This window comes from Nansenia antarctica, assembly GCF_963989245.1.
Source record: "Nansenia antarctica genome assembly, chromosome: 8".
Taxonomy (NCBI): domain Eukaryota; kingdom Metazoa; phylum Chordata; class Actinopteri; order Argentiniformes; family Microstomatidae; genus Nansenia; species Nansenia antarctica.
Window position 1 is genome coordinate 52130814 of NC_137678.1, and position 13696 is coordinate 52144509.

At 43.8% G+C, this 13696-nt stretch overlaps 1 protein-coding gene across 1 annotated transcript in view; it reads left to right on the forward strand.

The window, feature by feature from the left end:
* Positions 1-13696, forward strand: part of mybpc1 (myosin binding protein C1) — a gene marked incomplete at both ends in the record, with an annotated part of 39029 nt that overhangs the window by 5152 nt on the left and 20181 nt on the right. Inside the window, 9 exons of the mRNA XM_080538489.1 lie at positions 665-691; positions 3619-3930; positions 7243-7284; positions 7853-7894; positions 8937-9041; positions 9948-10096; positions 10212-10329; positions 10444-10495; positions 11258-11314. Coding sequence (XP_080394615.1) covers positions 665-691; positions 3619-3930; positions 7243-7284; positions 7853-7894; positions 8937-9041; positions 9948-10096; positions 10212-10329; positions 10444-10495; positions 11258-11314 — 904 coding nt within the window. The remainder of the gene's footprint in view (positions 1-664; positions 692-3618; positions 3931-7242; positions 7285-7852; positions 7895-8936; positions 9042-9947; positions 10097-10211; positions 10330-10443; positions 10496-11257; positions 11315-13696) is intronic.

Sequence of the window (13696 nt, forward strand, 5' to 3'; positions counted from 1 at the left end):
GGTGTGCCTAATGAATCATCACCTCCACTGCAGATGACAAAACCCGCTCGGCATGGAGGGAAAGAGGAAGAGGCCCAAAAATGTTGCATAAGAGTCGAGATTTTACTGCTGTAACGTTCTCAGTCATAAGTACCAGATGACAATGCACGTGACTCTACTCCACTAACCCATTAATAACACACAAGGTTAATTTCTAGACCCTTTAGACACGCGGCATACCAAGGGATGTACAGGGGATTTGATCCCGCGAGGCCTAGCCTTTAAGTCCCTTGATTGGTTTTAGAATGTGTCATGTCCATATCTGTACTGTTGCCCCCTGCGCTGGTTTGATCAGCCCAGACAGTGCAGAGTTCAAACAAGTGGTGTGTCAATCGGTGCCCCGTTTAATCAGTTTGGACTGCAGGGTGTCTAGACGAGAGGTGACCTGGTGGTGCATGGTGCACTATCACCAGATGATGTGGCCCGATCACTCGATGATGACAAGCGACGGCAAGAGTTATTTCCGTGTCGTCATGATTATATAGTAAACATACAAGACTGTATATTCAAAATGCTGCATTAGTTCTACTGTATATCAGGAAGCTCAGAGAGAGAAATGTTTCGATGGTCACGCAACCAGAAGACTCACAGTCACTCTTCTTCTCCTTTCTTTTCTCTTTTGTAGATGAGACGACTAATGCCCAACCTCGAGGTGAGTGAAGGCCCAACCATTCTCCAGACACCCCCCCCCCCCCCCCCACACACACACACACACATTGCAGTAACACTATTACAAAGGCAGCTAGAGCCATCCAACCGCCAGCAAACTATTGCTAAACCAACATTGTTATGCTAGAAGAGATGTGTTACTGTCCCCGTGGAGGACAGAGATGCCAGGATGTTCAGCCACAGCCTGGCGTGGTGTGACTCTAGTCTTGGGCTGTTGTGGAGCTGACAGAACACACGTTGGTACGGGCCTACCTGTACTGGCTTGTAAAGGTGATGATGTATGAACATACAATGAACTTACATTCAAAATGTTTGTGTAAACGTGCAAGGCAGCTCCTTCAAAGTTCAAACTGAGGCCGTACCCATGATATGACTACAGTACTACAGCGCTGACTCGAGCGCAAACGTGTAAATACGGACGAAATAGGATGGCGGTTTCAACGTGTAAGAGCGGGAATGCGGAGAGTCGCTCAGCGGTCGGTTGACGACGACCGAGCCGCTCAGAATCTCCACATTCCGACGGCTGACTGGCTGATCCTGGCCTGTTGATTCAGCTGACACCCCTTCCCCCCCCCCCATGTGACCAGAGCGCTGGCATGCAATTGGCTGACTGCCGACGCCAGGGTTTGACCTTGGGGCAGCAGCATCTTGGCGTCCCGGCGTCGTTGGTAGCGGGGCAGAGCTTTCTCAGGTTCTAGGTTCTAAATATGTCCCTGGGCGCTCCCTTTCAGCATTTTTCTGGTGCGAATATCTGATATTTCCTCACAACTGCGGTGAAAACAACTGTAGGGAATGCTTCAGAATGCTTCAGAATGCTTCAGAATGCTTCAGAATGGAATTTCTCATTCGGCTCTCATTTGGATTCAGTGGCCCTACAACCTGACTCTGTACATCTTGCAGTAAGACATAACTCTTGGTGGTAAATGGTAAGAGGCAGACAAAATATGCACACGGATGGATTCTGACTAAGCTGAACATACAGTAAGTTAAGGCCATACGATTAACCTTATGTACAGTATTAATACATAAAACATCTTGTGAGCATTTCATCTATCAAACCTAACTGAATCGCTTTCATGATCGAGCAGTCATGGATGGCCCTTCACTCTTAAACGGCGAAGACAAAATCCGGCGTTTGTAAGACGTTGTGATCGATCTGTCTCCTATCCCCCCCAAAAATGTATTTGGTTGATCCTTAATCTGCCCTCTTATATCCTTTTGGATTGAGAATGTGCAAGAGTGTGTTTAAGAATACAGTGTATTCATGTGTCCCTGTCCCATGTTTGAATGGAAATATGGAGAGCGAGGCTGGACAAACAGTGAGAGAGTGAGTGTGTGCGTGTGTGTGTGTGTGTGTGTGTGTTAGGCTGTCTAGATGCTGAAGCTTTGTGCTATAATAAGCTGCTCTTCCATCCCGGCTATATTTGTCACATACTGTGTTGCTCCAGACAGTAGTGAGGCTCCGCCCATACCTGAGATATCCCTCCAGATCTCCCCGCCCCCAGGTGGGTACCCATCATGCACTATTGTCTGCTCCCTCTCCCCCCCCTGCCCTCCTCCCTCCCCCCACCCCCCGCCCCTCTGCTCTACTTTCCATCTTACCTCACGGTGGAGTTGGACATCAGAGGCTCATTGTACGCACGGAATGGAACCAGGAAATGGAATCACAACACACGTGTTCCATACCGTTCCGTATTCCGTTCCATTCAGTGAGCCTTCTGCGTCTTCTGATTTCTGTCTCCACCAGCCCCCCCTTACCCCCCCCCCTCCACACACACACACACACACACACACACACACTCCCCACAATGTTAATTTGCACATCCCACTGACATCACGTGTTTTGTTTTCTGTGTGTCCACTATTTTCTTCTTCACCTGACGAAGGCACGTTCAGAATCACTGAAACAACATGCGACGTCAAAGTAATCATAATAATAATAATAAAAATAATAATAATAATAATAATCTTTATTTGTATAGCACTTTTCCTGCAAACGTTGCAGCTTTAATCATTATATAATCATCATTTCAGTATTTTGTCATTTAAAGGCAATATTAAAAAGATGTTTTTTTAGTCTTGACTTGAACATTATGTGCTGAGGTTGCATCCCTGATGTAAACTGGCAGTGCGTTACACAATTTGGGTGCATCAAATGAGAATGCACTTGGCATTGCACACTCCTGGTTTGCTTCCTACCTGGCGGGTCGCTCAGGAGTCGTTCATAGTAGTTCATCTACTGCTACAAATGTACTGTCTTCCTTACATACACATACTGTATCTGCAGGCACATACATTGTACATATTCAGGTGCTTGCACTGCGACTAACACACGCATGTCTGCTCGCCTTGTTGTGATGCTGTCCCTACCACTGACTCAGGCTGTCTCAACCAAGCATGTCCCAGTGTTGTGTGACTGTATGAGGTACTGGAATATTGTCCTGGAATATATGGAAGCATACGGAAGAGGTACAGCGTGATTAAGGAAGTATGAGCATCCAGTCATGCATCATTTCGACTTTAAGAACAGAATACTCTCCAAATTGTGGGGTTTGGGAAATATCGATGCAAACTATGATTTTATGGAAACATGACGTCATCTAATAGAAGCTCGCTGACTTGATCAAACTCAACTTCCTTCCACGTTCTATAGATATGCAATGACCGGATTGGTGACACCCCCTCCAGTGGAATGTATAGATGAATACGGCCAACTAGAGGTCTTCTTGAAATGTGGAATTGTGGACCTTAAATGTACAATAATAAATCAATTGTTTCCAATGGATAGAGCCAATCTGGTCACTGGCGTATCTATACACACCTCATATGAACTGCAGGGTTTTTGTGAGGCTGCAAGCGCATTTGCTCCAGGCTTTGCTGCTTCAGCTTGGCACTATGTCTGCTGTACAGAGGCTGTAGCAGAGGGGAATGGCCCGCTAGAGACTGAGGAGAAGGATCCAGAGCCCATAGTGCCTGAACCAGTAGAGGGGGTGGTAGCTAAAGTGCCCGATCCAGTAGAGAAGGTGCCCGATCCAGTAGAGAAGGTGCCCGATCCAGTAGAGAAGGTGCCCGATCCAGTAGAGAATGGATCGAAAGAACCGGAAGCAGAACCAGAGCCAGAGGCTGTTGCGGTCGCGGTCGGGGTTAAAGAGCAAGTCGAGCAAGTGGAGACAGTGGTCTCTGAAGTCAAGGAGACGGCCCCTTGCTCACCCCCACCGCCTGGTAAGTAACACTCAGTCTCAAGCCATGAAGAGTCAAAGTGCATGCTGCTCTTTCTGTTGCTTCTAAATCAGAAGGAACGCTTCCATTCAAAAGCCCCCTCTCTCAAACCGTTAAAGGCTTCCTGTCTGTGCCAATCATACTCTATAGAGGAGATCAAGGACTATGGCCTATTGCAAAAGGTCTCTCTACAATCAACCCTTATCCTCTCTTACAAGATAAAAGCCGTACTAATCAAGTCAGGGTTTGTCCTTTTGTTTCTGCTTGAGTCAGGGTTCCTTTTGATTCGAAGCGCTGCTTGGAATAGACAATGATGCCCTTTGCTTCAATGACCTCTATGATCCAATGTGATGGACTTAATTTGACTGACAGGGTTCATACATTGGTTCATACATTGGTTCATGCTTTGCTTTCGGCAGAGTGAAGGCTATCAACTAGTGTTTCTGTAACGTGCTCTAAGGCCGCATCACTCCTAAAACTGTGTCAGCGTAGACTACAGCATACAGTAGACTACATCATACAGTAGACTACAGCATACAGTAGACTACAGCATACAGTAGACTTATGTAACTGCAGTAGGCTTGTTCCTGTATCCATTAGGTTTGCTCAAGAGCTGTTTATTAGATAATATGAGTGAGTAAACTGTGCTAATAGTACTACTCTAGCTACTATAGTACTACTCTAGCTACTATAGTACTACTCTACCTACTATAGTACTACTCTAGCTACTATAGTACTACTCTACCTACTATAGTACTACTCTAGCATACAGTATACTTAGATTTCCCAGTTCCAGTATTGGAGGGTTTGGTGTATGTATAAGAAGTGGATGAATCACTGAGATGTCGGGGGGGTTTGTTGTGTGAGTGGGAGAGATGTGGCGACATGTGTGGAAGGTGAGTTTAATCTATGAGAGCCTTGTTCCACTCAGCACCCTCAGTACCCGCTGAGAAGGAGGAACCAGAGCCAGTACTTATGGTGGTTACCCCCCCGCCAGCCCCGCCACCGGCCCCGACGCCAGGTCTGCTACTGGACATGTGTCTGTGTGTGTGTGTGTGTGTGTCCGTGTGTCCGTGTGTGCGTGTGTGTCCGTGTGTGTGTGTGCGTGTGTGCGTGTGTGCGTGTGTGTGTCCGTGTGTGTGTGTGCGTGTGTGTCCGTGTGTGTGTGTGCGTGTGTGTGTGTGTCCGTCCGTGTGTGTGTGTATCCGTGTGTGTGTGTGTGTGTGTGTGTGTGTGTGTGTGTGTGCGTGCGCGTGTGTGTGTGTGTGTGTGTGTGTGTGGGACAGCCACATGCCTGTCGATCTGGATGCAAGGTTATCCCTCCCCAGTTGTCCTACACCAGCATTTCCCTAGTCATGCCTTTGTCCTACATGTGCATGTGTCCTTATCCACTTCCTGTCATAGACCCACACGTTTCCTATACTACCTTTTTGCTGTTAAATGATCAATTCGATATAATCTTTCATCTACTGTCCCATGAGCTGCATAAAGCTCCCTCTCTGGAACCTCATCTGGAGGTGGAGCGCAGTTAGTCTTTTCTGTTAAGTAACACAGGATCAGTGGCGGACTCAGGGTGTTTGAATCGCGAAAAGAAAAAAAAGGGCACCTACTGCACAACATGGGACCCCATCAGTGCACATGGTCAAGTTTAGACCATTGGAGGGGCAGCCAATAGGGCACATCCTCTCATTTTCGCCACTCAAAAGGGCAATTAAGCAAGACGTTTTTCAACCGTGGGGGCACCAGGAGGGGCGGTCGCCCCCCCTGCCCCCCCCCCCCCTTGAGTCCGCCAGTGCACAGGATATAGGGGAGGCTGGTGGAGTTAGATATCAGAGGATGTTCCATGCATTACAGTTCTACCTCCAAGAGCCTCCCCCTGCCCAGGTTTGTCTTTGGCAGATGACTTCCCTTAATAGTTACTGTAGGTCTTGTGCATCCGTTGTAAAAATGTCTTCTGGCTGCTGCTAGCTAGCAACTTTTTATTTCACGCTTCCTCTCTCACAGACATGGGTGGAACTGTAGTTTGTGTGCTTCTTGCGATACGACAAGCTTGCCGCGTTGAGCGTAATAACGCCTCGATCTTACACACTTCTGTGATCCCCTCATCTCACTATCGTCCCGTCAGAGTAGACACCGTTTGTGATTCTCACCAGGAACACGCTTCAATCTCACGAACACGCGTGTGTGTCTTACTGTTCATTCATTCACTTCACAAAGACGTGCATGTTGTTGTCTGGTTCTGTCCTATCATGTCTTGTCTGGTCTCGCATGCTTCGTCTTTGGGTTTGTCTTGTTGGCCTGACGGTGAGGTGATAGACTTAATAGCTGTTTGATAGGTGAGCTTGTGTGTCAATCGCACCTTTATTGCAGATAAAGATGCTGCAGCCAACACCCCATCACCACCATCATCAGCAGGTTTGTGACCATGACAAACCATCCTCATTATTTCCCTCATCCGCCTTGTCAAGACAGTTACCAAGGAGACTCCTTTATAGGACTCTGTTCCTGTCAACACCAAGTCCCCCGTACTGTGTGTGTTTTGGAAGTTTTCTGAAGAGCAAGAAAGAGTACGCCTGGAGATCTCGACGAAAATACCTAACGATACAGAACATTAGATTCTGAATGGGTGTCAAACATGCCACGTATATATATTTAGAACTTTACCGGCAGCAAGAAATGTAGCTCAATCTTTTTTGGAGTATGCGCATACAGTCATGTCATTCATCCAAATCTGACATAATGACTACTGTATATACATTGTTTAAACATTGCTATTTTACAGGCAGTCGTGGTAACTATATAGAGTATATTTGGGTAAACTCTTTAAGTGTTGCAATGTATGTCTGTGCATTTCACATCACATACATACATGCATTTTCTGTGTGCCTTTTCTGTGCGCAGTGTCAAAAAATGTCTAAGCATAATTCCTACAAGCACAAGCCTTTATTTATTATAAACTCAAAATAAAGGTATCGATGTGAAGGTGACATCTGACATGTACATATACGCATAGCGCATACGTGAATACTGTACATGCTATGTATGCCCATCATGTATTTGTATATAATATGAACATCATTTTGCTTTTTTTGTACTGTCTTATGCCTTAGTTATGTTGCCTTGAATGGTCTTAATCCTTCTTCACTTCATTGGCATTTGTCCATGAGAGTTATTAGAGTTTTAATGTAATTTAATGTTTTGATTACAGAGGGTCAATATTAGTCATATTCGTAAATAAAGTCAAAAACGGATTCACTTTTAACACTTTTTTTTAACAGTATAATTAATATCACAATACTCTGCTTTCTTTCACAGAGGATGCCAGTTCACTCAAGAAACTCTCTATTGACCTTCCTAGTAAGACCTCTGTTACCCATCCTCCTGTAGCACTACGGCTCGGACCAAACTGGTAGTTTAGACCAGAATGTTCCGCTGCCTGGAAGTAGGAAACATGTTGGCAGACATGTTTATCTGTAGAGGTTTTCTGTGTGTTTTGAATTAAGTAAAAAAATGTTTACAGCTTAAGAGGAGATGAGAGAGTTCATGGTGAAATATGCAACATTAACACTAATAATATATCATAATTACAAGATGTGTCTAGATTTAAAAAGAATTACGATTAAGAGCAATCTGTCTTTATCTTTTTAACAAATGAATGTACATTTATATGAATACATTTGGGATTCTAAATCTTAGAACTATATTTCAAGAAATACCAAAAAATCAAACCCCGATTTTACTCCCAAGTGAAACAATAGCTTTTGATTGACAGCTGCGTCATGTCAGATTCCCTGTGGGCGCGTAGCATGTTGTTAGATGTCTGTGCCTGCTGGTCTTGTGTGTGTGTGTGTGTGTGCTTGCTTCTGTGGACGTTACAGTACTATTCCTTATAATATACTGTAAATTTGTCTCTGCCTTTGTTTAGATGATAGCTGCCCTGTGTCAGCCATGGGGAGGAAAGACTCAGGTAATGCTGCGTAACCATGGTAATCACGGTAGCCCTGATAATGATGACATGAGAAGTCAACTGAATACAGCAGAGTTAATAATAATAATAGCAGAGTTTTACTGTATAGGAGAATTCTCTCTGGAGAATCTCTCAAGCCAACCCCAAAACATGATCTACTGTTTCATGTTAGCTGTGATCATTTCCCCAACATAGCTGCTCCTATATGGAACCTGGCATAGCAGAATTGACCAGTTCAGGTTCATTCGGCCAGAGGCTATGTTGCGCTTCATGAAAAAGACTCAATTCTTTGAAACCTCATAGTCCAAAGGCCCGCTGTCCCTCTCCAGTGCTTGTAGGAAGGCTATGGGGCTTCAGGAAATTCTCAGCTTTTTCATACCCCATGGGAAAATGAATACAATTACAGCAGATCCACATAAGTAGGAAGCTAATTACGTGACCCCTCTAACAGTGTTGGGTAAACTGTCAATAGCGATCAGGGATTAATTGGATTAAAAGGATCCTAAAAACAGCTGAAGGTACTTACTGTAGTGACGTCATCACATCTGGATGGGGAGCATAGCGACTGCGGACACGCGTCTTCTTCTTAGCCTCTCTGACGTCACAAAGAAGCCTGGAACATCAAGAATGCATCATGAATGCACCTGTGCACTTTTCACATCAAAAGTAAACATTTTCCACCTTGACATATTTTTAGTAAATGGTAAAGCTTTCCTTGTTCCATTAGAGCTATTTGCTTTGTGATTCATGTTTTGCTCTCCATGTTGCCAAAATTAATTTCAGCTTTCAGTCGTACTTGTATACTATAGGAGTTGGAGGTTATTTGCTGTCTTTCTGTCGGTCGGTCTGTCTGTCTGTCTGTCTACTCTGGGAAGTTATTTTCTATCGCTTTCAGAAGAATTCAGAGAGATGGGGCTGTCTGGTTGCCTGGATCTCCGTCCATGAGTATATCTGAGGTTTGCGTTATAGTCTCCTTGTGTTTGAATGAATCGTGAGGGTCTCTGTGTGATGGTTTGTGTGTATCTGTCTCCTGATTGGCCAGTGTGGTCTCTGGGAGAAGCTCCGGAGGACCTTGACAAGCCTATAGACCTCCCGCCCCTGTCCACCCTGCTCATAGAGAAGCCCCAGGGAGGCTCCATCACTGTGGGTGAGTTCTGCTCCTTTCTGCTCCAACAGCTGGAGAGAGGTGGAGTGAGTGACCACTATGGGAGGGCCACTGTCACACTTAATTAGATGTGTAGTATACATTAGACATGAATCCCCCCCCCTGATAAGACCAATGCGAGGGGGCTCCATGCCACAGTCCATGCCCCCCCCCCCCCAAAGGCAGCAAACCTTGGGGAAACACTGATACAGAATATACTGCTACTACTATAGTGAGCTTACACCTTGACATTTGAAACAGAGCACGCTAATGAAGAATTTCAGAGTGTTTTGATAATACGTTATGTGAACGAAGTGTAACGTAAGTGATATAAGATACGAGTAGCTCTCGGCCACTTACATTTTTTCCAAAGTAGCTCTCAGATGAATAAAGGTTGGAGACCCCTCTTCCTCTAACAGGAACAAACCCAGATTTCACAATTATCATCCACTCACCAGGCTCATTGTAACGCATCCCTCATTCCGTCCCGTGCATTACAATGAGCCTGTCCTCCCATTTCCACCTCCACCAGCCTCCCCAGTCCCACTCAACCAATGTATTTACACTGTTCACAAGGCGTGACGTTAGAATTATAAGGTTCTATCTCCATTTTTGTCAAGATTGAGTTTTTTACATAATCTGATCCATTAGGTGTTTATTAATGCCTGTGTGGTGTTATTTTTAAAATGTTGACATTTTTTAGTTAGTAATTCATAAAATACAAAGGTTCCATCTCACAAAACATAATGGAATGTAAAAACTTTGACGCTCAATATCTCTGAACTACCCTAAACGGAGATAGAACCTTATCATTCTAAGCTCACGAAGGAGTGTTCTCTCATGTGCATAGGACATCTATCTAGGGTCATATCTACCCTGTGCTCATGCTGTCTGTCACATGTGTACAAGGTGAGGACATCAGCTTTGTTGCCAAAGTGGAGTGCAAAGATCTGCTACGTAAACCCACGGTCAAGTGGATCAAAGGGAAATGGATGGATCTGGCCAGCAAGACCGGCAAACACCTCCAGCTGAAAGAGACTTTCGACCGATTCACCAAGGTACCAAACCTCTAGCTCTGTGTACAGTAGTTGATCCTTTTCCTTCCCCCCCCCCGCCCCCGTCCTCAACTAGGTCGTTTTGCCGCCCTGCCCATTCCTCTGTATCACCCCACAGATCCACACGTTTGAGATGCACATCATCAAGGCGAAAGATAACTATGCGGGAAGCTACAGGTGTGAAGTCACCTACAAGGACAAGTTCGACAGCTGCAGTTTTGAACTGGAAGTCAAAGGTTCGTTGTTGTGTGAGACATTAGTCTCAAGTTAATAGAGTTTCATGTCTGCAGATAACTCCAAAATAAAGCACAGGAGGTAATGGAGTGATGCCCCCGTTTACTGTTTTTCAGAAAACGAGCAGGTTGCACAGAATGTTGATATTCGATCATCTTTCAAAAGAAGGTAAAGAGAGCGGCACCATATTCATGTTATTAAGGAACGATGTTTAACCTCGTCTTGTCAGGAGCGACAAATATGACAGTTAAACAGTAAATTGTAAAAACAAAAAAGTGAAAGGATTTGCTCATTATGATGACATTCTGTTATATCCCAGTGATACTCATAAAACCCGACCCTGGTTTAACCCTGGTTTTAAACTCTGGTTCAATATGAAAACCATGACACTTGTCAGATACGAATATGACAAAACCAAGTGTGAGAGGATGGTTTGACAAGTAATTCCCATGAAATTCTGATTAATTAACCTTTATCAAGGGTAATTACAAACCAACCAACCAACCAATCAACCAACTCAATGTGTTGAACTGTTCAAAGGCCAACGCTTGCATTTGGAAACCTCCCAAACAATGTGTCAGAAAGCAACGCAAAACATCCCAGCCCCCATAGCATTATCTCAATGAAGCTGCTCAGTGCTCAGACCTGGTTGTGAACAATAGCAGAAACATTGTGAAAATGTTGTCATATGTTAGCTGGGATTGCTCTTGATAGTCCTTACACAAACCTGTTTGCTCAAAGCCTTTTATTGGAAAAACTGAAGCGAAGAGGTTTTTTGTGTAAGCCTCCAATCGTGCATTAGCTTGGAACCAAATGCAGCGATTGAAGTCAGCGTTTATGTTTTGCGTTGTCCTTTTAGCATTGTTTTTGTCTAGTGCCTGTTTACTGTTTCTGATTAAATCTCTATTAATCTCTTCTTGTTAACAACAGCAGTGAAGGACAAGACGATGCAGGAGAGCTTGACTTTAGTGGTCTCCTTAAACATAGGTGAGAACAACGGTCCGCTCCCGAGTCTTTTTGTCTTTTTTTGTTCTTTTTTTTGTCGCACTCATTTAGGAGTCTGCTTCTTTTCTCGTTTTTTTTTTTTGGGGGGGGGGGAATTAAATGTGTTGCCCCAGCAACCGTCATTGAATCGTTTTTCTCTTTGTAAATCCTTTTACACTCAAATTAGATTTGATCACATGATGATTTGTGTGCATTACAGTATCTTGAGATGTTATATTTAGAAGCAATCGTATCTTAATATTAGTGAGTGCATAGGTTAAGTTGCATCAGTGGAGGCAGGTGGAGGTAGAAACCAGAGGACAGGTTCATTGTAATTCATGGAATGGATTAAGGAACAGTGTTTGATATCATTACAATGAGCCCGTCCTCTGATTTCTACTTCCACCACCTCCCCTGCGTTGCATGTAATAAGTACATCATTTATTAATAAACACTCGTTACAAAAATAGACATCAGATGCTACAGTAAATCAAATGCAAAGTAAAAAAAAGAATTGAAGAAAAAGAAGGTGATAGAAGAAGGTTTTTCCTTCTATCAATGGCCCCGGGCCTGAGCTGGATTACTCTTCCTGCTACGACTGGTGGACTGATGATTCACTTGCTTAGTATTCAAGTATTCAATGTATTCAAATGTATTGATTGTAAGTCGCTTTGGAATAAGGCGTCTGCTAAATGCCAAAAATGTAAAATGTAATGTAAATGTAATTCCCACTCTAAACTAAAACAGCATTTTTGAGTTTTGAACTTTCTTTTTCTTTTTGAACATTTTTTCTTGGTAGAGAAACAGTCTGTTTTTGATGTACAGCCATAGGTACAGTAGATAAAGGCAGTGGCACTGCTCACTGAGGTACAATTACACATACGCTTGTCTGTTCTTCTTCCCTACACATTCAGAATGAACAGGTTAGTAGAGAAAGCTGTAATATGTAATTAAACAAATAGGCCTTACTGCGGGTAAGTAATCCTTTAGCCTCCCCCAGCATGTGAATGTAGTTCTAGGAACTGGACAAGCAAGAGTGTTGGCCTACCGTAGCCCGGTAACACTTGATTTGAAAGGCGGCATCCTTAAATGCTCTGGTAACAATCAGCAATGATAGAAATGGCCTTTGCACCATAAAATCCCTCTTCAGGTTGGACGAGCTCTCTTCAAGAAAGTAAGTTAAAAAATTCGTTTATGATGCAAAGGGGCTCAATTTCGGATCATTAATGATCTGCTAGTGGACCATTTATGAATGTATAGCTGGGAAATAGTGTTACCGCTACATTTGTCATTTTATTTCAATCTAGAAATATAAGGCGCATACTACAATGTTTATTTCAGCATTTGATAATTGCCTGAAAATAAACATACAAGAAATATGTAGAAAGAATGAAATAATAATTTCATGCTGTTTGCCAAAAGCTTTCAGACATTTGGTCAAATGTCCTTGAAAGAAAAAGGCTGGTTGAATGATCTTTATATAGCCAGTATTAATGGACCTACTCACTACCAGGACAACATGCTTATTAACCTGGATCTCACAGACATAACATCCCCTACGGACACCCTCATCTCTAACTCTGTCAGAGCCTCTCTGAAGTGATGACTGAACACACTTAGACACAAACAAAGGGATGGGCAAGTACACACTGTAGGAGAGACAGACTGACTGGAACGTCCTTGGCAGCAGCTCTTTGCTTTAGGTCGTCGCTCACACTGTCTCCCTCAACGCTGCTATGAGTTCAACATCGCTAGCCAGTTACTTCTCCAAATCTAAATGCTAAAGCTAAATATGTTTCGCCTGCGAGGAAATAATGAAATGCCATTTCTTTGCTATTCATTACTACGGCACTGATAAAATCATGACTTTCATTTTGTTTTCATCTGCAAAATCCCACCCGCAAAAGTCAAGTAACAACGACCAAACTAAATGAACCCGACCCTAGTCAGAACCCTGCACTAAGATGTGTTCAGCTCCTCTGTTGTAGTCTGAACCCTCTACTGATGGTGTCAAATCACATGTGTCAGCGGTAAACCCTCCTAGTAACTTATAAACTACACTTCCCTTTAGGACTACACTTCCCTTTAGGACTACACTTCCCCTTTAGGACTACACTTCCCTTTAGGACTACACTTCGCTTGTAGGACTACACTTCCCTTTAGGACTACACTTCACCTTTAGGACTACACTTCCCTTGTAGGACTACACTTCCCTTTAGGACTACACTTCCCTTTAGGACTACACTTCCCTTTAGGACTACACTTCACCTTTAGGACTACACTTCCCTTTAGGACTACACTTCCCTTTAGGACTACACTTCCCTTTAGGACTACACTTCCCTTTAGGACTACACTTCCCTTTAGGACTACACTTCCCTTTAGGAC